A 25491-nucleotide genomic window follows, 5' to 3' on the forward strand; every position below is an offset into this window, starting at 1 on the left:
GGTCGTAATTTTTTCGCCACTGCCTCTCTAGTCTTACAGGTAGATTTTTCTTTCTTCAAAGCTTCTGTAAACCAGGGAGCAGGAGGGTGATAGACTTTCCCTTTGCAACGGGCTAGGGGCAGGCAAGTGTCAACGGCGCCAGTTAGCCACTTTTGTGTTGACTCTGCAATGCTATCCATATCTCCATCTAAATATGGATGATCTTCCTTCAAAGCATTATTCAGATCCTCCAAGTTTAGGGATTTCCAGTTTCTTCTAAAAGATTCTGAAGGAGTCGAAATTGGACCTTTTTTAGGCTCTAGCGAAATAGCGAAACTTTGAAGAAAATGATCTGACCAGAGAACAGGCGTGGTGTTAAGCCATGAAAGTTCTTTCATGTTTGATATTATAGGGTCCAACAAGTGTCCGGCTTTGTGAGTTGGACCACTATTTCGTAGTGTCATGTCCAACACCATGAGGTCCTCTATTAGATTTTTACAGGTCTTGTTGTTGTCGTCATCTAGATGAAGTCTCCTAGTACAGTGAAATTTTGGGCTTTCAGATGTTGGGGTAGGATGAAATCAGCCAAGTCATCTGACCAAGAGGGGTTATTTACTGGCGGTCGGTAGATCAATAATCCGGAAAAGGTGAAATTTGGACTGAGGGCAATTTTGAAAGATGCAGCTTCGCAGTTAGGGATAGCTGCAGGTTCAAAATTGCACACATATTCTCTGCTGTGAATAATAGCAATACCCCCTCCTGTTTGTCCTACCCGATCTCTCCTAGCTATAGCATAGCTCGGGGGGAGGGCGGTTGCAACATCAGGGCCCGATCCATCATGAAGCCACGTCTCAGTTAAAAATATGGCGGTGGGCTTTTTGTCAATCAATAGGTGGAAAATATCTAATTTGTGCTGGGGCAGTGAAGGACAATTAATCCGAAAGAATGTAAAATCGTTGGAACTCATTCTCTGTTGATAGGATTTAAAATCAGTCCCCTGTGGGGTATCAGGGTAGGGCTGGTAATTAGTCAGAGTAAGGGTACACTCCGGGCATGTTTGAGCACCAGCTAGTAGCGGATTCAAAGTTATACAGGTGTCATGGCTAAAGGGGCGTAACGCTCGGAGTTGGATACCTGTTAACATACCTGTACAATAAGGAGGGCAGAGGGTCGTGCCCTATGTCCCGGCCTGGCCCGGACGGGCACAGACGGGCTGACTCTGGCTGGACTCCGGCGAAGACGAGGCGCGTCCGCTGAAACGCGTCCGCTGACGCGGAGAGGGACCGTTTCCTTATAAAGCCGAGACTAGAGCGCTCTCACCGCTCTATCCCGTCCCAAAATGGCCGCCACTAATTCCCTGCTGCTCGGTGCCTTGCCCTAAATCGGCAGGAATCGAGCGTGTGTGTGCTGGGGTGACTGCGTGTGAGCGACAGGTATGCTGAGTGCAATTTTGTGGTTTTTAAAACACAGAAATACAATTGTTCGCCACAAATGCTATTTTTAAAAATTCGATTCAATTGAGTGTCTTAAAACTTTGCCAAGTCCTCTGACAAAGTATACAGCAGAAACGATTTCACATGTCCTCTCACAAGGTGTTTGGCAGAATGACCTGCTATGTACTCACTGCACAGGATGCGGACAGAGTACACCCGCACCCTCCTGGCGCGTGAGTCAAACATGAAAGGCGAAGACCCTGGAAGGGCATTTGGACCACACAGAGTCTTGTTTCTTGTCCCCTGGTAGGACTGTCCCCCTGTTTTCACTTCTAAACCTATTCTTATATGTTTTTAATCTCCGTCTAAACCACCAAAGCCGTGTGCAAACGAATGTCGCGACTCAGCGTAGGATTGGAACTCCTAGGGGTTTCTGCACTTCCCTCCATCGAACAGTTAAAGGCCTCTCTCTCTCTCTCTCTCTGTGCCTGAAGTCTTTGCGTCCCAGCTTCACACGAGATGTACACGTATGCTCCACAGTCGCCCTGATAATTCACGCATTTTTTGGGGAAATGTTAAACAGTGTAGGCCTAAATGTAAGCAAAGGCAGGGGAAGTGCAGAATGTTCACGAGGCCAGAACTCTTCTTAATCATGGTGTCCATGTACTGAAAGGATTATGGTGTATGGGGCTTGATATTGTAAAAGCACTCTGCGTCCGTCTGGGGTCTAATCTTGCTAGACTTCACTGCTGTTTAGTGAAGCATGGTCCACTGCGGTTTCGGACTGATGGGGCCTGGGCAGTAGTGAGGCTTTGTGCGCATGCATCTCTGGTGCCGCCAGACCCGGCACGGAAGGGTGCCAGACTGCAATAAATGGCCTTCATCTGCAATGTTATACAGTGCGGATATGGCCCTAAAGCATCGGAGCACTTTACAACAGGAGCAGTTCCGCTTGCTGTAATTCAGCTTGGAAATTTGTATCGGTGGATGTGTGCAGGAGTTACCACATAAGATAATTACAGCAGTTGGTCAAAGGTTGTTGCACAGTTAATGCATCGGTTTAGATGGTGGGGTACATAACAAAGACAGTTCAGATCCTGGTGGAGAGAGTACATAAGTATGGTTAAGGTTGATTTTCCAAGGTGTCTGTCAAATGGTAGGAGTTTAAGATACTTTTTGAAGGTGACTAGGCGGGTGGTTAGGCAGGGGGAGGGAGGGAGGCAGATCGTTCCAGATTCTTGTGGCACTAGCAGAGAATAGCTGGCTCCTGTACCAATCTCGATTGAAGGTGGGGGGTTCCAGGAGCAGGGATTGGTCATATTATTTGCTTCAGAGATTTTCAGTTTCTCGTTTAGACAGGAAGGTGAATAGGAGTGCAGGGCCCTGTGGGTAATGCAGGCGGTTTTTAATTGGGTCTGCTCTTCAATGGGAACCCATTAGCGGGGCAGAGGAAATGTGGTCATATTTCTTGAGACCTAAAACGGAGCGAGCTGCTGCATTTACTGTTGCGCTCAATGTGCCTAGGTGACATTTGGGAGTGCCTCAGAGATGAGCAATTGCATAATCTCATTTGGAGACGCCGAGAGACTGCACCACTGTTTTGAGGTCTTGTTCTGGGATCAATTGTCTGATGCCCCAAAGCTCCCTAAGTTGGTGTTGTGCGCTTTTGGCAATAGCTGCGATGTGGCTGTGAAGATTGAAATGATTGTCAAGGGTGATCCAATGTATCTGGCACTCAGGACATTCCAAGCTGGGAAGTTTGTCATCCATTCCTGTGGTGGGGTTTATGCTTTTAGAAGCGAAATCTAAAGAAATTCTGTTTTACTTGAGTTGAGTTTTAGATGTTGGTTGAACATCCAGTTTTTAATTTGTGGCCATATCAACTTGATGGCCAAAACTGCCAGATTTCACCTGAGCTACCTAAGACACCTGAATCAATTCCCTGACACTCCAGACCTAAAAATGGCAACCCAAGCACTAGTCATCTCCAGACTAGAATACGGATGCTCTACCCTCGCAGGTCTACCCAAGAACTCTGCCTCTATGCCGCCGCCAGACTCCTAACAGGTTCAAAGAAATTCAACCATATCTCTCCCCACCTTAAAGCTCTGAACTGGCTTCCTCTCGAGGCCAGAATCCAACTTAAGCTGGCTTGCATCACTCGCAAGGCTCTATACTCCAATTTTCCCATCTTTTCTCGCCCAGAAACTTCTGATATCCGGAGGAGCCAGAAACTCACGGTCCGACAGAGACCTTTTGCTTCAACCAGCATGCTTGCGGAGAAAAAAAACGTATAATTGGGCCTTCTCTGGGGTCGCCCTAAGAATATGGAATTCACTCCCACCCACCATCAGAAGACTTCCAGCTTTGACCCATTTTAAAAAGGAGGCCAAAACTTTCCTGATGGGCAAATTCCTCTCCTTACGCTTGCATTTCTATCACCTCAGCGACTTTGCTATTACAGCATTACCCATGGTTCTTCCGGATTATACCAACCCAGCACTTCTGGGCATCCCACCCAGTAATTGAGACAGCTTGTTTTCTTGTATAATGTTTTTATCCCAACTGTATCCGGGATATGTTACTGCCTATTATTTCTTTCCTTGTATAATGCATCTACCTGTTCTTATCCAAATTGTATCCACCCATCCTAAGTCTGTTCATACCACCTGTCAATCCTGTAAAGCGCTCTGATACCCTCCTGGGTATGGTTCGCGCTCTATAAAACTCCAAAATAAATTAAGAGTGTTTTTGAAAGCAGTGCAGCATCTTCTGGGTATGAGATATTCAAGTACATTTAAGTGTCAGCGGCACAGAGGTGGCAGAGAATCCCAGATTTTCTGCAAATCACACCCAGTGGTTCTAGGTATCAGTTGAAGAGGGTTGGGGAGAGGATCGAGCCTTGAGGGACCCCTTGAAGGCCATGTTGTTGCAAGCAGGAGTGACTGCATATGCATTCCGTAAAAATATCATTTTGCCGGCAGCTTTGGAAATCCTTACACTGGTGCTGCTCCTATAGGTGCGATGTGTTTTAAATGTTATCAGGAGGGTGGATAGATTTTGCTGGTATTTCTCTTGGGAGTCCTCGCCAACAGCATCTGAATAATCAAGCCTTTAATTGAACTCCTTTACATATAAACTCTGATTCAAGTTTATCAGCTAGTATTTGACGGGGCATAAGAGGTTCATCACCTGTGCCTTTCAGTGGGTCACATGGAGAGGCGTACACAGCAAAGCAGTGTACAATTAGATCAGTGTGGGAGATTGTACTCTAAAGAGCTCTTCCCAACTGGGACCTTTTGCCAGTTCAGTCCGTGACGTCACTCTGGCGGCCATTTGAAGTCAATAACGAATGAACCCTCATGGCCCACCTTATCTGCAAATGTGCCTCCCTGCTCTAACGCATTAGACTCGGAAAAGAGTCTTGGACAAAGGAGAAAATTGTACAAATTGTGTATATTTAGTGTTTATTGGCTATAAAAGTCCTACCTCGTGGCGCTCTATCCCTTGTCTGCATCACTGCAGTGTACCTCACCTCCTCCCTCTCCCTTCACGTCCTCTTCCTCGCCTCTATGTCCCTATTAATGAATCCCCTCCTTCTACCTCACCCTTCCCTTTTATCTCTCTACCCACTTCTCTGTCAAACCTTGCACTTCAGCCACATTATCCCTCGTTCCTCCCCTCACCTCTGCCTGACCTCTTTACTTGTTATCTTCTGACTCCGTCACCGTCTCCACACCTGCTCCTCTCTTCCTTCTCTGCCTGCCTCCCCCCACCACAGAGCTTTGCCCATTACTTCTCCTACATAGAGGTGGATGAACCAACAAATGCAGCCTCACGGCTGGACCGGTTGACGTCGAAGCTGGGGAACGGGGTTCGAGTCTCGGCAATGACACTCTGCATCCTCTTAATTCCCTGTGCCTATCAAAAAGGATCTCCGATATCTTCAGGTCTAGTTTACGCTATAAAATAAAACAGTGGGAGCTGAGCCAAAGGTCGGCTCCGGCTCTTTGAAGTGTTCCTGCTCCCCCACCCCCTCAATTGTGATGACAGTGAGTGGACCGTGGCACGTCATTTCCCACATGACCCTATATGTGGCCTAGATTCTTACATTATTGTTAATTTGATAAACTCGAGAGGTTTTTATACAGCGCATTCTGAACTCGTGTTTTCGAAGGTGGTCAGATATGTGAAAATGAACAAAAGGGGTGTTCGGTGACACAGTATTTACCCAAGATCACACCATTTAGTCCAGCGGGGAATCTGGGATGGATCAGATTTGTAGTTTCATGTTGGACATTTCAGTCACTGGGTGGGCTCTTTCTTTCGGACATCAGCTGTTAATGCTTTGTCCTTCATTTTCGGAAGAGGAGATTACTGAGTGGGTGTCGGGGACAAGCCACATCTTATTTTTAGCAGTGTCACATAGCACGAACTTTCCCACGGAACGAGGAGTGCTTCGCCACAGGCACAGACTACTTTACACTTTTTATTTTTCAGACATGAAACAGGGGGAGCCGTGCCGGATTGACAGGACGCAGAGTCCAGGCCGGGATCGAGCCCTGCTCCCCGTGTTACCCGGGCGGCATCTGTAGCCTCCACTCGTTTTGGGCTCGAGCTCGGGCCCGGCTCGAGCGTTCAGGGACTCGCTCATCTCTATCCATACCTCTCCTTTCTTCTTCCACTCGGTTTACCTACATCCCACCCACCCTCCTCCTCTCTCTACCGCATCTGTTTCTCTCTACGAAATATCTCTGTGCCTCATCTTTCTTTCTATCCTGTGTGTGTACCTCACCACCTCATTCCTTCCTGTGTATAGCGCCGCCATGCCTCTGTCTCGCGCCTCTTTTGAACTTCCTCTCCTCTCCCGCTCATCCTTTCTATTCCGGGTTGTTCCTTTCTACTTCAAACGATCTCTCCTTTTGACTTTCACTGTGCATCACCTCTCGGGTACCCCCTCTCTGGTACCCCCTCTTCCCACATCCCTCTCCTGTTCTCCAATACAACGCACTTCAACAGGTCTGCCTCTTAACTTTTCCTCTCTCTACCTCACTGCTCTCTCGTTTCCTCAGCTCTCTATTGCTTCTTCTTTTTGACTCCCCTCTTTCGCTCCAACCCCCGACCCTCTACCTCTCTCTCTACACCTTTCGTGTCTCTCCCTTCGAGACACCCTCTTTCAGGAACCTTTCCTCGGTGCCTTTCAGGCTCTTTCCTCCCTTTTCTCTTCCTCAGCCGGAGGGCACTGATGAGTGAGGTGGAGAGCGAGGGAGAGGAGGCTTTGCAAGCGTGGCTTGCCAGCATGGGCATGGAATCCTTCCTAGAGAAGGTTGCGATTAGAATGACCGGTCCTGTGAACTATGCCACTGGCGCCGACAGCCTATAGCACATGGGGTCATTGTTCATTCTTCCCTTCTAACGCTAGTAAACACCAGGGACTCTTCACAATATTTAATGTGAGGTGCCTCTAGTCCTGAGGAAGACCCCTAGTCCAACAGGTGCAATATACAGGCGCTGAAACGTGGATGGAAAAGAGAAGCAAGACCCGGTGGTCCAGCCTGGCTAGCGCATGCGTGCTGCGAGGCATGCAGTAGTGGGGTATGGCTTTGAAGCCCTCCCACTCTCCCCCCCCATATTTGTAGTTGGCTTGTGTCATCGTCCTTCAAGAAAGGTTGGCCTCCGAGTACTTGTCTGCATTTGTTACCTCCCATTAGGGCTGGACCTTTTACTGGTGTCGTTACATGGTCTGCTATATAACTTGGTACAGGGCCGGCGCTAGGTATGGGCAGCGGCACAGGGCCTCGCACTCAGCCCACCAGCATGGGGCCACGCACTGGTGATGTGTCCTGTTGTTTCCCTTGCGATCTATTACAAAGAAAGGTGTCGCCTGCAATTAAGCGGTCCACTTTAACTATAGCAGCCGCGCTTATTCTATGAGTTTTCATTTACGGCGCAGTCCGCTTTCAGTTGAGCATCTGCGCTTTTTAATAATTTATTTTACATGCTTATTTATTTCATTGATTAATATCCGGCCGCTTTCACTTCAGCCGTCGCGCTGCAGCATGTTTCTACATTAATAATTTGTTTTTGCTATGTGTGCAAGTGCACCATATGCGCTTTCACTTTAATATCGTCATGCCCATTTGTTTAGATGTTGCTCACTGTAACCTGAATACGGCGATCAGCGTTTAAAGAAATGAGCGTGGCCAACATTAAAGTGCTCTCGCATTTGCGAGAGTTTGAGATATTGGCATTAAAAGTAACAATGCCTTCTAGATATGTGTTGGGTTTAAAAACATAAATAAAAGACATTGTCATTTACAATGCCAATCGCTTAAACGCTCGCAAAAGCGGGACCTATTGCATTGAAAATGCTTGTTTAATATCGTGGTTGGGAGACTACAGTAAAAACACCCACATACCATCTTAATATAGGTCTGATAGTTTAACAAAGGGAGAACATAAGTATGGACTTGAGACCTAACCTCACCCAATCTAGGGAAGCCGTAACTAGGAGAATTTAGGATGTATGACGTTACAACGCATACTTTTACTCCGCATACCATTACAACGCGGTATTCACAACGCATACCATTACAACGCATAGCGCTTTGGGGTGCTGGATAGTGGTAAGTATAATTTACTATTCTAACTCCAGTCCCCGTGGACCCTAGGGAAGGTGTTGGATAGTAAATTAAACTTACCTCTTATCCTAGAGCGCCCCCCAGCGCAATGCGTTGTAATGGTATGCGTTGTAATGCCTGCGTTGTAGTGGTAGTGCGTTGTAAAAAATGCGTTGTAACAGGTGCACACCGAGAATTTACAACTAGTGACCAGGCGCTCTTGGGCGCTTCCAGGTGCTACATGTGAAAACTACAGGTGAAGCCTGCCATGCTAGCAGGCGAGGCACACAAATATGTGGTTATTACATACTAGCCTTGACTGTTTCTTCCATGAGTTTTTGTGCTTCTTGTATGTTTGTTTACGGAAAGTGTCCAACAGCGCTTTCATGCATTTTATTCCCTCTTCAGTGTGCTAGCTATCTGTGTTCTGCCTGTCCTGTATGTGAGAGAGTTATGTTCCTTCTGTTACTGCCGCCTGCCTTTTACTTACGCTTTGCGTTAAAGTTGCGCTGCTGCTATCTAGTGTACCTTTATTTCGTTGTGAAGATAAGTATAAAAGGTTCCAATCCACAAAAGACAACCATTGTCACTGCCAACGCTTGTTTTAATCCATGAAATGTGGGAACCAACCCAAAACAAATGGGCGCTTTCCTTTTGGTTTTGCACGCGAAACAAGTGGCTTTTAAAATGTCCTCGATAATGTGTTGTAATGTTTTTTTTTTTAAAGCTGACCAGTGGCTCCATGCCACGTATAACACCTGCAGCTAATTCTGGCATTTTAGAAAATGGCACTTTGCAGACTTTCCATACTTTACACTTTCCATTCTGGGATTCTGAGCCACAATAAAAGTCTTAAAAACAGGACTACAAGCCCCACAATCCAACCTGCAGTTGAGTGAAAAGCCAGGAACCATATGTCATAGTGCCATTGGGCGGACTTGTGAAATACAACATTTTTAAAAAGGCACAAAGTCAGGAGCTACATTTTATTTTGCAACAATCCTGGGTTAAACAGCCCAGCGGGTGAGTGGGCAGAGATGGCCTTTCGAATGCAAATGAGAGTATGACCGCTTCCAATGGGCTAACATGAGCAGCCCTTGGACACCCAGCATGCAAAAAAATATATGCATGTGGGTGTGTAAAGAGACATTGAGAAAGGAAAACCCATGTGCTGACACCCCTCTTCCTGAGCATTGTTTGGTATGATTTAGGTGGCGTGCTTGTCATGAACTGGTGCAGCACGTGCTGCAGTTGCTGCCCGCTGGCCTCCAGTGGCACTTGTGGTACACTTTTGGTGCACTGATTATTGCTAAAGTGCCTCTTTCTGTGGTGCACGGCTGTGCGGTTAAACAGTTGTAGCGGCGCTGTTCACAGCACGCTTTATGTAAAAGCGCTAGACTAGAAGTGGGTGTTCACTGCTGTTTGTGCTTTGTTCCCTGCAGTGTACAACTGGACAGTGGAGGAGGTGGTCCAGTGGCTAATCACCTACGTGGAGCTCCCACAGTATGAAGAAACCTTCCGCAAGCTGCAGCTCAGCGGACACGCTATGCCCAGGTGAGTATTGTCTGTGCAGAGTCTAGTGGGCGCGCCATGTCCAGGTCAGCACTGTTAAGTTTAGCGGACACGCTGTGCCCAGGTCGATGCACGTTCTAACCTGGTCAGTACTCTCTGTGCTCAGTCCAGTGGTACACTGTGCCCAGGTCAGTACTGTCTGTGCGGAGTCCAGTGGACGTGCCATGTCCAGGTCATTAATCTGCTGTCCGTTCAGTACTCTGCTGTCCGTTCAGTACACTCTGCGCGAAGTTCAGTAGGTGCCCCAGGTCAGTACGCTCGGTGCTCAGTCCAGTGGACACGCTGTGCCCAGGTCAGTACTGTGTACTAAGTTCAGTGGACACGCTCTGCCCCGGTCAGTGCACGCTGTGCCCAGGCTAGTACTGTTTGCTAAGTTGAGCGGACACGCTGTGCCCAGGTCGATGCACATTCTAACCTGGTCAGTACTCTCTGTGCTCAGTCCAGTGGTACGCTGTGCCCAGGTCAGTACTGTCTGTGCGGAGTCCAGGGGGCGTGCCATGTCCAGGCCATTAATCTGCTGTCCGTTCAGTACTCTGCTGTCCGTTCAGTACTCTGCTGTCCGTTTAGTACACTCTGCGCGAAGTTCAGTAGGTGCCCCAGGTCAGTACGCTCTGTGCTCAGTCCAGTGGACACGCTGTGCCCCGGTCAGTACTGTGTACTAAGTTCAGTGGACACGCTCTGCCCCGGTCAGTGCACGCTGTGCCCAGGCCAGTACTGTTTGCGAAGTTCAGCAGACGTGCTGTGTCCAGGCCAGTGCACGCTGTAACCTGGTCAGTACTCTCTGTGCTCAGTCCAGTGGTACGCTGTGCCCAGGTCAGTACTGTGTTCTAAGTTCAGCAGACACTCTGTGCCCCGGTCAGTGCGCGCTGTGCCCAGGCCAGTACTGCTGTAACACAAGTTCCTTTTGATGACTGTCTCATTCAGCGTGATCATAGGATTCCTTCTGCTCTGTGGCACCTGGTACTGAGGCCCTTTCTGAACACCTGCCCTTACACACACACACACACACACACACACACACATATGTTTATTGGCCAAAGACTCTCATCGACTGTCAAAATAGTGACAAGGCAGTGAGTGGTCAGGACACTTCTGTCCTGAATTGAGCAGATATTGACTCTGCAGAAAGCTTCACGTAAGAAGATAAACGACATTCATATCCACATTATTTATTTTCTTTATTTACTTGTTATATGGGTTGAGGGGGAACACCCAAATAAACCAAAACTCCTTCCCCATGCACTCCATGCTTATATTCAAGTTTTAAAGCCCCTGTTAAGCAATGCCCATCTTGAAAGAGCCAGTCAAAATGGTCTTCAAGCTGCCATTTCTTGTCCCTCAGATCTTCCTTTACTTGGCTGAAGAGGATACTTTGAATCACTGTCCTTGCACTCCTGTGTCTTTGGCAGAGAGACATATGCTTTTGAGGCGAGGTTTGTACAAGGACAAGGTTTGTACAGGGAATTGGTCGTGTGCCACCAGTATCTTCTAAAGTGGCCAGATAGACTACCACTGGGACAGAAATTGGCATTTTAAGCTAGCTTTCAACTGTATCTTCTATGGTATTCTGAAGGGATTGTGGCAAGCTAACGTTTAGGAGGGTGTTGGATCGTGCACAATTCTGCTGTTGCAGTTCCGGTGGCGCTGGTTCGAGTGACCATCCTCGAAGGTGCCTGGTGTGTTCTCAAGAACTGAGTCTGTGTGCTGCACTTCTTCAGCAGCTTCTTCCACCTGAACGCTTATCTGGGCCATGTGTAAATCTCTCACCTTGCATCGATGTCAGTGAGGCATTGACTTCTTATTAGACCGTTGGCCACCAGACCGAAGATTCGTAGATCAAGCACCTCTTGTGACACACATGGGAAACCACCTCCTTCTCGTTTCCTACAGATTGGCAATAACCAACGCCACCATGACCGGCACTGTGCTGAAGATGACCGACAGGAGCCACCGGCAGAAGCTACAGCTGAAAGCGCTGGACACCGTGCTGTTTGGTCCCCCACTGTGTGAGTAATTCTCCGTTATTTTATTGATAGAATGTTTGTGAAGTAAATTGTGTGGAGTAGAAGATTGATCACTTTCAGAAGACTGAGACATTTGCCAGACTGGTATTAAGATGCTACTGTTACCGCTCAATGAGATTCCCCACCCTGTACTTGGTATTATTGCAACTCAACACTCCACTCATGCCTTTCGAGTTCCAGCTCTGGTGGAAATGTAAATCTATTGTAGATGTTGATGGGGAACTGCTCAATTCCTACTTGCACTCCACCGTAAATGTCCAGCGTTGCCTACAGACTCAGCCATGGTAGAGTTTTAGGATAACCACTGGCTGTACACAAGAGTCCCATTTAAATGAATCATAATTAAATATATCTTGGGCAGGTATCCTCAAGATCGAACCCTTTGGACTAACGTTTGACACACAAGCACTCGTCTGATCCTTCTGTACTCCAGTGCCTATCAGTCGCGTCGGGTGCTCAAGAGGGTTAAAAATGTTGTTGGTCCATTGATCTTCGCACGAGAACGTATCAGACTGTGTATCAGACTTTTCTCCTCCACTAAGCTTTCTTCATTGGCTCCCAGCTCAGCTGTGTTGCTTTAAGGATGCTTATTGTGTTCATTCTCATGAGCTCTGGATATATGGTGCCAAATGGCCTGCTTTATTAGAGGTCCTGTTATCCCATCTCATTTTGTGAAATGTCCAACTTCGAACACTACTGCAACTTACCGCTACCTGGTGTGATCTCCCACTTTGAAAGGACTGGATTACAATAGTAAATCTTTCCAGTTCAGGAAGGTAAGGTAATAGCCAAAGTCAAACTGTTGCCCAGGTCAAGGCTGGATCAAAAAAAAGTTTTGGGTTATTTGTTTATTCCTTTTTCAAACTAAGTGTTTTGTACCAAATCGACAATGCATAGATAGATACTTAACTATTTCAAGTGTAAAATCCTCATTAAAACGTAATACTTTGCTATTCAGCGCAATCATGTCAAACGTCTGACATGGATTTGGTACATGGGGTGCAAAAGACTGCTCAGTTAAACCAGTTTTGTTGTGTGCTGTGAGCCCGAGAGGCACCTTAGTTTATGGTCTGCGCTACACAAAGACGAGGACATAATTGGGAGGTTCCTTAACTGGTGCAGTGTTATTTTTTGATTTGTATTTATTTTATTTTATTTTATTTTATCAACTTATATGGCGCAACAGCTACCCAAAAAGGGTTTCCCGGCGCCTAACACACAGCCTGGAGAAAGTGTAGACAGCGTAAGTGATCAGATTACTGGTTAAACAGCCAGGTTTTTATCTCCTTTCGAAATCTGAGAGGGTTTTGCTCTTTACGTATTTGAATTGGGAGTGTATTCCAAATGACGGGACCCAGGTAGGCAAAAGATTTGCCTCCCATCCTGGCCAGCCTAAATCTGGGGACACAGAATTTTTCTGCTGCTTTTGATCGTAAATTTTTATTTGGGATGTAGGGGGAAGCTAGCTCCTGCAAATATTTAGGAGCGGTGCCTGCTTTGATTTTAAACATGTAGTTTAGGGCTTTAAACCTAATGCGGTTCTCCACCCTCAACCAGTGCAATTCACGCAAGTAAGGGGACACGCTGCTATTTTTTGGTATGCCACAGAGAAGACTAGCAGCCGCATTTTGTACAAGCTGCAGTCTTTTTGTGACTGCTTTATTTGCACCTAAATACAGGATGTTCCCGTAGTCAAGCCGAGATGTAATTAAGGCATTGACCACCGTTTTCTGCATAGGGCTGGGCAGCATCCAAAGGATCTTCTTGAGTCATCTCAAGATAGTAAAGCAGAGGCTCACTACTTTATTGACTTGCTGTTTCATGGACAGTGAGTTGTCCAGGATAACACCCAGATTTCTTGCCTGCGGCACTGGTGTCTGGAGATTTCCCATCTGGGCAGGCCAATGTAAAGAGTTCCAAAGCTCTGGTTGCCTGCCCAAAAGGAGAATCTCCGTCTTATCTCCATTTAATTCCAACTGGTTAGTTGACATCCAGTTGAAAATGGATAGCAAGCCAGCTTTAAGGAGAGATGAAGAAGAAGTTTGGGGTTCAGATAGTGAGAACACAATCTGAGAATCGTCGGCATACGACATGAAGGTTAGACCCGCTTTTTCCACTAGATCCGCTAGGGGTCTAAGATATAAGTTGAAAAAGAGCGGGCTAAGGATGGAGCCCTGCAGTACTCCATGAGGGGAATTGAAGGTTCCCGAACATGCCGCTGCCGATGATATTTGAAAGGTCCGATGACTCAGAAAGGATCTAATCCATTGCAGTGCGTTTCCACCTATTCCATTTTTTTCCAGTAGAGTGATCAGTCTTTTATGCGATACGGTGTCAAAGGCTGCGCTTAAGTCAAGTAAAATAAGCGCAACCGTTTGACCATCGTCGAGGAGTTTCCTCATGGTTTCAGAAACACCCAATAGGGCAGTTTCTGGAGAAAAACCCGCCCGGAAACCTGACTGGATGGGGTGAAGTAAAGCATTTTCCTCTGAAAAACGCGTCAAGGCTGAATGTACATGTCTTTCCAAGCATTTGGAAAAAGCATGAAGGAGTGAAATAGGCCTATAATTGGCCAATTTATCCGGATCAGCTGTAGGTTTTTTTAACAGAGGTGTCACTATAGCATGTTTCCATATCTTTGGCACTGTAGAAAGCTCTAAAGAAGAATTTAGGGTGTCCACAATGATTTTGAGGGCAGGCGTGTCAAGTGATTTTATTATCTTGATAGGAATGGGATCCTGTGGAGAGCCAGATTTTATCGTCTTCATAATTGAGATGAGAGCATCAATTGTAATAGGGGGCCATTTATGGAGGGTCTGATTTATGGATGGAGTGTACTCCCAGACTTCCTTAGGGGCAGTTGTCGAAGTGTTTTTATCTATTTCGACAATCAATTTGTCAATTTTATCAGAGAAAAATTGAGCTAAGTCCTGGCATTGCTTCATGTTTAAGGGTCGCGTTGGAGCAGTTGTTTGAGCCCCTGCGACGTCTTTAACTGTATTAAACAGCGTTTTTGATTTATTCGCAGCTTCCATTATAGTCGTGGCTACATATGTAGTGCGAGCTTTTCTACATGCAGTGTGGTAGAGATTTCTAGCTGTATGATACCTGTTTTTTTTATCAGGATCGAGGTAACTAAAGGAAGTGTCTCTCGCTCATGGTACAGTACCACATTTTAGGACTAAATTTGGCACCAGGGCCAATATGTATCAGAATTCAAAACTGTTGTTTGTACATTGGCTACAACAATGCCTCTTTGAGACCAATACATGTTGAGGGATGATGAACTGTTCTCGGTTTTTAATAGGAAAAATGCATAGAAGGGAGGATTTAGCATGTTATACACACCTACCAACTTTACTGCTGTATGTGAGCATTCTTTCCATTATTTTAATTTAGCAGTTTTCACTTTATTTTAAACCTACGCATCGTTATTGACCTTCCAGCACTGTTTTCAGTAGGACACTGCCCTGCTGTGGGTACTGCTACAATCTCAGTTTTACACGGCTTCTGCAAAGACTGGGGTAGGAGATTGCGAAGGCATTGATCAGAGGTCCCCCCTCAAGCTCTTTCTTCTACGTGCAGGGAATTGCTTGAGGCATTTACTCCACTGCTTCAGGTTAGTTATTGTTTTCCCATCATTAGTTATGGTAGCCCGAGCTCTAGAAAGATCTGAAACACCACTTTGCAGATTGGCAGAGCAATCATATGACCCAAACAACCTAGTTGGTGGGTTTCGGCCTCTCCCTTCAGGTTTTTAATTCTATCTGTTCTTCTGTCAGATGAGTTTTTTGATGTAAGCATCCTGCAGCTTTTGATGTGTGCTTTTAACCAAAAGGTTCCATGTTTTGATAGCTCATCAAAGGTTGGCGGGCATCACCAAGATATCCCTTTGTGTGGGAAACCTTCAACCAACCACCTCTTTTCCTCTCTCCAAAACTGTTAATGGATATCATAATGCCTGGAAGCCTCTCTGGCACGTGTAGACTTTTATTTCTTGCAGACTTGAGTAGAAATCTCATAAAAAAGAAAGTAAAGATTTGTTTCACCTGCTGGCTAATCTCCTCTTACTCTAGACTACATATTGGCCCTGGTGCCAAATTTAGTCCTAAAATGTGGTACTGTACCATGAGCGAGAGACACTTCCTTTAGTTACCTCGATATCCTCTCTACTGATAACAAAGATGCTGTTAATGATGCCAAAAGGGGGTACTATGCTTTGTAGATGCCTGGCAAATACCCCATCAAATGTCTGCGCAAGAGTCACAAGCCATGGGTCACACTTACTGAAAGCCGATCACCTTCTCAAAGTAAGGGACCTTTATCCATTCCTAGACTCTTAGGTCCTGAGCTGGTTTACCTCTAGACCTGTATGAAGTGTCACAAGTGGCCCAATCAACGCAGCGATCATTTGATCAAGAAGTCGGTGAGCACCAGGTTTTTCAGTCTCCTAGCTCTGTGTGTTTCCAGTGAGGGCAGATTACCTCCTAGGACTTAAAATTCTTCTTCCTCAAAGGATGTCCATGTCCCTGAGGAGGAAACTCATCCAAATTCTTTCCAAGAACTCCTTCTGATCCTGCTAAAGAGAAAAGGGAGTCTGTTTCTTCGTTGATTGCTTTGCGCTTTTGGTGTTTCTATCCCTCTGGAAGTGTCTAGAGTTCCCCAGTGGGGCAGTTGTATACCTCCCAGAGCCTCTGATTTCTATTGGCTCTTCTTTGGGTCTGAACAGTTGCCCTAGTCCTTCAAATGCGTCCTAAGGTCTTAATGCACCGCTCTACCACGGCCCAGGAGCAGCTGTTACTTTGTTGCCAATGAGCCTTTATTGTCCATGTTTTCTGCAAACTTTACATGGTGGATCGAAGTTCCTAGAGTTGTGCTGAATTTGACAAGGCTCCTCTGTGCCGGGGTTGGAAGGTGGCAGAACTGGGCCTAATAGCGGGGACAGGCACCTCGCAGTAGGCCCTCTGGTTAATACTTCATCACGATGGCCTGGCACCGCTCCTGCTCTTTTCTTTAATCAATCGTCACAATAATTTGTTATCAATGTTGAATCGCTCATGGGATATGCTATGGAGGCCTGGATCCACGTAAATCTGACTAGCAGACCCCCCAGCTTGTACTTATTAAAACTCTGTCCTTAGCATTAGGCCACCCCACAGAGCTCGGTGTGCTGATAAAGTAGAAGCGCCCCTCTTACTTAGATTATCGGAGTCATTTTTCATTACTCAAATAGACATTTGTAGTGCTTCGGAGCGGACTGTGCATGCCTGGCCCTTTTAGAATCTGCAGTAAATAAACTGGAAGCTATTAAGCAAACAGATTGTTATCATTCTGGGAATGTTTCCCAGTGGGCCTGATCACCAGAGAAGTGACTACAGGACTCAGAGCTGCCTCTTCGAGCCTGCATACTGCACACACTCCCATTTAAAGGGAACTCCCACATGAAAACCAAAACTCCTCCCTCTGACATGCACCCCACCGCCCCAGAATGTGTTAACATTAACAAAGGCCCTAGAATCTTTTGTAAAATGTGGAAGACCTGAGCCCTTGAGTACAGTGTCCACGGGCCAGGAGGACCAGCCTCCCGCCCGGGTGATGGCACACTAGTGCGACCACACGCCAGGGTGACGTATTGGGGGTGCAGTGGACAGGCGCCCTTTTCATGCATCCTCTCTCTGCCACCCTCTCTTAGGTTATGTCTGGCTTAGTGGAGAAGATCCTGTCGCCCTGCGGACTTGGTGGGAGTATCAATGTTCACTAGCTGTTCCTTAGGACTTCAGGCAGCGTATACCTGTGTCTCAGGGAGAGCAGGTGGTTCGACCTTGTGGGGTCTGTCCTCTTCCTATGTAGGGGAGGTCCTCACCATCCCATTGCTTTTCAGTCCACATGGCGATAGGCCCGGCGACATGAGCTATCACTTGAGCAGGACTCAACAACTTGGTGGAGGATTATTAAGAAGCCAGGCTGGTTGACATTTTTAATTACCAGATTGGGACTGTTAGACCTGTCAGCCCTTTGGGTGGTCCCTCCCTATTTTTCTCCCCTTTTTGCCTTCCATTTTCTTTTTTTTGTCTACTCTATTTTTTTCGATGTTGACTTTTAAAACCTCCGGGCGTCTCCTCACTGCTAAACAGTGCTGAGGCGCAGGTGTGTCCTATCTAAAATGGTGGCCTATTGAGTATCCAAAATGGTTGCCCTGTCAGGAGTTACCTCAGAGCCATGGCCCATAGGCTAGCATTAGGGGGATCTAGAACCTTCTGGTGACCTGGACCAAGGTTATATAAGTAGCTCACTGGTCGGCCAATTTGTCCACTCTAAGAAACTGACTGGAGTGCAGACTTCTGTGTATGTGGAAGGGTGATCCTGACCAGGCTGATGGTTCTGAGGAGCTGCTGCCAGGTGTGGTGAATCTGCCTCTCTACCGGCTGAACTGACCCAGCTGTGAGCAGGATCAGGAGGACCCAGTAACAAAGTGGGGAGTGGTTCATGATCTCTATTCCCCCCTTGAACTTGGAGATCGCCAGGTCACAGAGGGACAACACGTCACCTCGGTGAAAAGGTGGTGAGTGCAAACCCTGAGGGGACCGGCGTTGCTACTGGCCCTCCTAGCGGAGTGAATATGGTCTGTGAGGCTCTTAAGATCTCCTCAGGACCCAGTTCCTCAAGACCAAGTTCCTACCTGGGAGAGTAATGGGGATGTCATCGTACTAACAGCTGTCCAAGGAAAGAATCCCTCCGAGTTGACTGTCTGTGCAGAGGAAACGCAGGGGTTAAAGAGAAACCTACATCACCCTGGGTGTTAAACAACCTGTTCCCCCCCCCCTTTATCAGCCACAGATAGTAAGGGAGAGGAGGGAGGAAGGGGAGAATTCCACCGATACCGTGATCCCTCTGAAGAGTCGACCAGCGAGAACCTGTGTGTCCTGTGGTACCGCTGGGTCCCAGTCAGGCCAAGGCGCCGATCGCGCTCCACATTGAGAGCTAAATGGGGCGAGCCTTGAATTGAAAGCGGACCGCTCCGTTGTTCTCTGCCTGGGCTGGTGGGCGTCGTCAGCTCCACCCATCGGGGAGGAATGAGGGCCGGTGCCGGAATCAGGAAGCGGCCGGCTTGCCAGAGGCGGTGACGCGGTGGAAGGTGCCAGATGCGGGGGTAAGGGAAAAGCTTAACCGGCCTGGGATTCTGGCCGGTTGTTTCCACCGTATCTGCCTTCCGTTCCCAGCCCCGAGTGCAGACAAATGACTGGGCAGGGATTGAATGGATTGTCGGCTCCTTCTGTTCTAAGAGCCGGAGAGAGCCTCGCGTGAGGTAGAATTGACCCGAGTGTTAAAGAGTTTCCCTTCCGTCAACACTGAGTGGGGAATAATTTGAGGAGTTGTATTCAGAGTCGGGGATAGTAAAACACCAGATAGATTGGCCTAGAGTCACTTAGAGGAGAGAAATTGTTGTCACAACCCTTGGAAGTGAGGCCTGGGGTGGTAATCAAACTTGGATTCTCACATGGAATGCGTAACAGGACTGGAGAGGGAATGTGCAGGCAATAGAGAGAATTAAGTAACTCTGGAACACCAAAGTTAATCTCACTGTGGGGTTTTATTAGAAGCTCTAATTGAAACGAACTGAATGGCTGCCTAGTTGGAATACGAAATCTTATTAACAACTCTTTGATATATGTGACAACGTCTTTTGCAAATTTATAGGAATATCTGTGCTTTCTATTTTTGAAATGTGGCCTGCTGCTTGATACATTAAAATTGTAAAGTAACTGCTAGAGTTTAAGGATTAAGAGGAACTACCCAGCTCATCTCATCTGTTGGGTACTGAATTGTGAACAAAGGGAATGTGATGTTCGAATGCTTTGATTAATCATACTTGGAAATGTCTATCATGTGAGATTTTCACTGTTAAAAACTGAAGTTGAACTATAAACAAGAGATAAAGCTTTTCCATATTTTTCTAAAGATGGTCTGGTGTCGTTTTTAAGTGGGAAATACGTTGGGTTACTGTTTAAGTGTAAAGCAAGCACACCACATTGCTTTGGAGTAAGGCCTTATCACTTGTGCCAAGCTACCCTAAGTGGACCGGAGACCCCGGGTCCAACATGGACCAACAATGAACATAAAGCGAACTGGGAATAAAAGCGAAAAAAAAAATCCTATCAAAACTATTTCTCACGCTTTTCAATTAAGCCCATAAATACACGAAGGCTGTAGGGAGAGGAACTTAGGGATTATTAATTGAGCTAGTCCCAGAGGCCTCAGTGACTGGATGCGCGTTGCTTAAACAAACTCAGTTTTCTGTAAATATTTAAAGAGCTGTGTAAATTCAAGAGCCCCAACAAATGGTTCTGCTATTAAATGCCTGCTGTAGCACACAATGGCAGCCTTGAAAGTAAGGCTGCGTAATTATTTTTATCCCTGGACAAGGTAAGACTTGCAGAGACGGAAAGCCTGATTGCCCTGATTAAAACGTGAGAAACTCACTTTGGCAGCACCAATATTTCTGGCCTTCAAAACTAGAAGTGAATATGTACACGTGGGTTACGTGTAGACCTTGGGAGTGGACCGAGTGGTGCCAGTTCTTTATTTAGAGGTTCACCACTCTGTGTGCATTTAGGCACATTGTTTATGTCCATGGAGTATTTGTCATGGATATTGGACTCATTCATATCATATACGGTTTTACTCTTTGTTCCTTCTGGATGCAACCATTGCGTTAGTACCCAAGATTGACGTAGTTATTTAGGGAGTACGCCCTGCTTCACTATGGGTCATTGTTCGTGGCTCCTCCTGAGATTGTCATACTGTGGCACAAACTATGACCACCTGTGCCATAGAATGTCACCATTGTCAACACAACCTATTCAGTTTTGCCTTAGAAGGGGCTGTGACATCTTTTGGACGGCTTTTCATGGTTGTTTCATACTCGAGACGTGATTCGTACTCCATCTGTTTACTATAGTATCCCACAGAGTACTGGCCTTACTCTGACAGCCGGTCCGGCTCCTTTTAATGCTTTTGCACCCTTGCCTACTCGTTTTATATCTGCTTTCTTCACTCTTTTCAAGAACCTCTGTGAAGTGATCGCTGTGGGTAAAAAAAAATTGCAGCCCCTGTTTGCAACAGCTTTGAATTGTATTACCCATTTCCGCTCATTTAAACAGTGTGAAGCCACGTACTATTGAGTTATATGCTAAAGCTTGAGATAGAGAAATAAACAGGTCATATTGACCAAGTCCACTTACCACCGGGCACCCAGGAAGGTGGTGTGCCTGGGCATTTCTGACTCTTGATCCATAGACTGGGGGGCGCTTTTCTGTTCTCTGGGCCCATTTTGCTTCCACTCCACGTCACAGTGAATGAATTGTCCCTCCTTCACCATTAATGGCTCCTATCCAGTGCAGTGAATGCTGCCCTCCGTTTCCTCCAGTGGTTCCCATGTATAGTTCTTCCCAATTGTCTATGCACAAGCCCTTTGTGTTCCCCAGTGTTACTCCTGCATCTTCAGTACTTTTGTGCCGAGGGATGTGTCCCATCCCTCTCTAAATCTATTTATTGGGCTTAATGCACACACATCACAGCCACTACTAATGTAGGCTTCATGAATTCAGGATGTTCAAGGTGGTATTAACTATATGTGTGCAAAATGTGCCTAATTTCATTTTGCGTAATTACCCAGAGTTTAGAAGAATTAAAATCCCGCAAGTCTACGTGAAATCAAAATCAGCACCTCAAAATGCGGCATTGCGTCCATTTGAACACAATGATACCTTTCGCTCGCAAAAAAATAGATAGATCATAAATACAAGTGCTGTGAACAGCTGCTGCTCTGGATGTTCACATGGTTTCCACGGTAGGATGTTTGCACGGACAGACTTTAATTAATCAACCAGGCGCAATAGCACCATTTCTGGAACTTCTTGTAACGAGCATATTGTGAAATGCCGAAAGGTACACAAGAGTACCCAGGCCTAGTATGTCCATGCAGTTTCCTATCTCAGGGGGTTCTACTAGGATATCATGTTTTAAATATGGCCCTACTAAAATTAGGTCAACAGAATATCAGCTACCTCGGTATCGTAACTAAGTATTTATAGCAAAATGTAGGAGTACCATTTTTAACTTGAATATATATAATCTAATCTATCACTAAAAGAATCACAAATAAAAAACGGAGTTGTAATTCTGGCTCAAGCGCAGTAAACCTGCTGTTTATGCGCAGAATAAAGCCTCAAATATATCAAAATATTTGGTAGTTAAATAATCTTCTACAATATATATATATATATGTGTGTGTGTGTGAACGGACAACATTATTTGTGGATTGTAATCCCACTTTGCTTTACATAAGTGATTCATATTTTCAATATGTGTTTTATAGCAAAGCTGTTATTTCTACTTCTGTATACATTTGACTTTTTCTTCTGGAAAGGCATTGACTGTTTGAGATTTTCGGCACTCGACAATAAAGCACCATTTGCCAGGGATTCTACAAACCCCTCGGGCCTTGGTAGGGTTGTCGTGGACACAGGTTGATCACCTCCCTCTCTTGGGGGTTCCCAGCCTCCCCACCCCCTGGAGGGGCGCCAGATGCAGTGTGAGAATGTTTATTAAAGGGAGTGCATGGCTGAGGCGTGACGACATGTTTGTGGGATGTCAGCGCCTGGATACCCTCACGGGCAACAAGAAGGCTCTACAAATCTACTGATTGATGTCTCGGTTCCTTCTGTTAAACCTTTCATCCCAAATAACGGAGGGCGTGTCCTCAGATTGTATTGTAATTGCATATATATCGCTTACTACCCCTGACAAGGCGTCGAAGCGCTTTTTCGGCAAGTAGCACGCTACTCCGCGACCCATAGAGGATTAGTGTTGAATTAGTATAGTGAAACATGCAAGTACATTTTAATTGTTGGATAGGTTACTCAGTTATTTGGATTTGGAATGATAGCAGGATAGAGGAGCGCATTTTGATGCACGACATTCAGGAAGACATAAAGGATTAGTGGTGAATTAATATGGTGAAATATGAGGTAATTTCAGTGGTGGATATTAGTCTGTTACTTGGAGATAGAAGGATTGCGGGAGGATAAAAGGGGAAGAAAGATTTGCATTCATATAGCACTTGTTACCCCTTATGGGTGTTGAAGCGCTTTTCTGGCGAGTAGCACGCCACTCTGGAACCCATAAAGGATTAGTGTTGAAAATTAGTATAGTAAAATATGAAGTAATTTGAGTAGTGGATATGTTGTTCAGTTATTTGGGTAGAGAAGGGTAGGTGGCGAGATTGAAGAGGGAAAGAGGTTTGTATTTATATAGCGCTTGCTACCCCCGATGGTGTTTTGAAACGCAAGTAGCACGCTACTCTGGAACCCATCCGGATTAGTGTTGAATTAGTGCGGTGAAACATGAGAGTAATTTTAGTGGTGTATATTGTAGTATCTTGGTATTCTCTATGCTATCCCTCTCTACCTCTATTGGAATGTTCTAGTGATGCATCTATCAGAATGTTGGTGATCTGCCTGACAGATGTCAGTTGGCTGGGCTGAGCACCATGTTGGATGCTCCTTCTGGGGTCTCTCTACATAACTTGGAATAAAGCATCTCTGAATTACATCATCTCTTGTGGACATTTCATCATTACATATTGGCGACAATCTTAAGAAAGAACCTACTTTTGTCAAGTCAAGAAGGACTTCAAACTACAAGATATTGAGAAAGAAATCTACAAATTATGAAAGGACCTCCTGCAACAAGAAAAGCTACCCCAACTGCCAGCATGACTCCACCAGTGACCTACAACCGGTCGCCCACAGCAGTCTGGCAGTTGTCCTCTGTACCTGTGAGTCTACAAATTTTAAGTTGGAGCTGTGCCTTGACGCTGGGTAAGCCTGTTTGTCGTGACTTTGGGACTCACGCTGTATCCTCACATGAGGGTAAGCATTTTATTGGGCAACTCTCCATTTTGTCCTATTTACAAGGAGAGTCTACTTTATGCTGTGTTGGAGCTGTGCCCTTTAAAGGGTTAAACCAGAATCGTTTCTGCTCCTGGCTCATCTTGTGTTATGCCTTTACATGAGAGTAGGCATTGTCTTTATTCATATACGCGGTTTGGGGAAGAATTCTGCCTAACCTAGTATGGTTATATGTCCAGCAGTGACTTTTATCGATTGAAAATTTGTTCTTTTTAAAGTTTTTCTTTGCCCAGAGGATTTGAACTTGTCTGCTGCTTCTACAGAGTACCTTCCATTTTTTTCCCTTCTTTTTCAAAAGCACAAAGCACCGTGTGTTTTCTCTGCAGTCTCACAAAGGATCATTCCTGCTGCTTTTACTAGACCACACGATGTCTAAATTGCGCAGTAAAGAATTTCTTTTGACTTTTTACAAACGTGTGACTGAGAGCAGTTTAAATCATCATGGCATACCAGAGTTTAAAGGCAGTTATGGTGATACTATTATATGTTCATTATTTTTTTTTATCGTTTTTGAGAGAAAAACAAGCCTAAGTAGCTATCATCAGTTCAACTGTCAGTTTCCTCAATTAAAAATGCAGCACGTGTGTGCAGGCGCTCTAACCTGCTTTCTTCTACGGAGCTCCTGTGACGTCCCTCTTCTCTGCCAGATTCTCCGATGTCGTTTGCTGTGGGGACGCGCCGTGAGCCACCCTGCTGTGCGCCACTGTACGTGCCGCCACGTTGTTTTGGGAGTCCTTGTATTCAGCGCCATTTTCGTGGTCTGCCTCAACGTCATTTGGAGTTTGTTTCATGCAATTTAGGCTCCCTTTCTCAGTCGTCATGCCAATGCGATGCAGCTGACAGGGAGATACATGACGTGACATTTACCCTCTCCCTCAATGAAGCGCTATGACTAATCTAAGGTACTGTGCCCTTTCTTAATGAAATTGACGGAGTCTTACGGAGCTCTGTCATAAATCAAAGGTACTTTTGCCGGAGCATTTTGTTTTCTTCACTCCTTCTGGAAAATGAGAAGCCAAACCTCTGTGACTCGTTTTTTTTTTATTTTCAAGTTGGCGTTCACTAGTAACAGTTCTTTCATGCATTTGTTTTAGCTTATTCATTGTATTGAGGTTATTTTGCTCGGGGGCAAGGATCGAGCTCCGGCGTAAAAAACATATCTGAGTGCTATTGTGTGTTCTTTTTCACTCTTGTGCTGCACTTCTTCATGTATTTATTTGCTTTTACATTGAAGGGTAGTGCAGTGCTTACATATTTGTTAATGCTGTGCTTACATGTCCAAGAATAGCACTTTGTAGGCGCAGGGCGGCAGGAGGTGTGCTTCGTTTTTCCTGTGTAGTGATTTTCCTCCTCACAGGCCACATATTCTATGGGTACTTTGTTGTGTACTATAACGTCTTGTTTCATTCATTTACTGTGGGTTTTAGTCCCACCTGCTTACATTTCTTTGTTTTTGCAGTGGGTTTCAGTCCCACCTGTGTATTTTAAATGTTTGTGATGGGTCCTAGTCCCATTTACTTGCAGTGGGTTTTAGTCCCATCTGTTTAATTTAAATGTCTTTTGCGGTGGGTCCCAGTCCCATTTGCTTACTGTGGGTTTCAGTCCTACCTGTTTATTTTGCTATGGGTTCCAGTCCCATTTGTTTGCTGTGGGTTTTAGTCCCATTTGCTTATTTTCTAATGTTTTTGCGATGGGTTCATGTCCCATTTGCTTGCAGTGGGCTTTAGTCCTACTTGCGCAATTTCTGTGTACTTGCGATGGGTTACAGAAGTCCCATTTGCTTGCAGTGGGTTTTAGTCCCACTTGCGCTATTTCTGTGTATTTGTGATGGGTTACAGTCCCATTTGATTGTAGTGGGTTTTAGTCCCTTCTACTTTATTTAAATGTTTTT

General features: G+C 45.8%; 1 protein-coding gene across 5 annotated transcripts in view; it reads left to right on the forward strand.

Moving 5' to 3' along the window:
* The window catches only part of STIM1 (stromal interaction molecule 1), a 274811-nt gene that overhangs the window by 117678 nt on the left and 131642 nt on the right, over positions 1–25491 (forward strand). For 4 of the 5 annotated variants that reach the window (XM_086933766.1, XM_086933768.1, XM_086933769.1 and 1 more), the window contains exons 4-5: positions 9475–9586; positions 11495–11610. In XM_086933766.1, the coding sequence (XP_086789892.1) occupies positions 9475–9586; positions 11495–11610 (228 nt within the window). Of the gene's footprint in view, positions 1–9474; positions 9587–11494; positions 11611–24390; positions 24503–25491 lie in introns of those variants that run through there. The other variant, XM_086933767.1, reaches the window with a different exon arrangement.

This window comes from Lissotriton vulgaris, chromosome 8, assembly GCF_964263255.1.
Source record: "Lissotriton vulgaris chromosome 8, aLisVul1.2, whole genome shotgun sequence".
Taxonomy (NCBI): Eukaryota; Metazoa; Chordata; class Amphibia; order Caudata; family Salamandridae; genus Lissotriton; species Lissotriton vulgaris.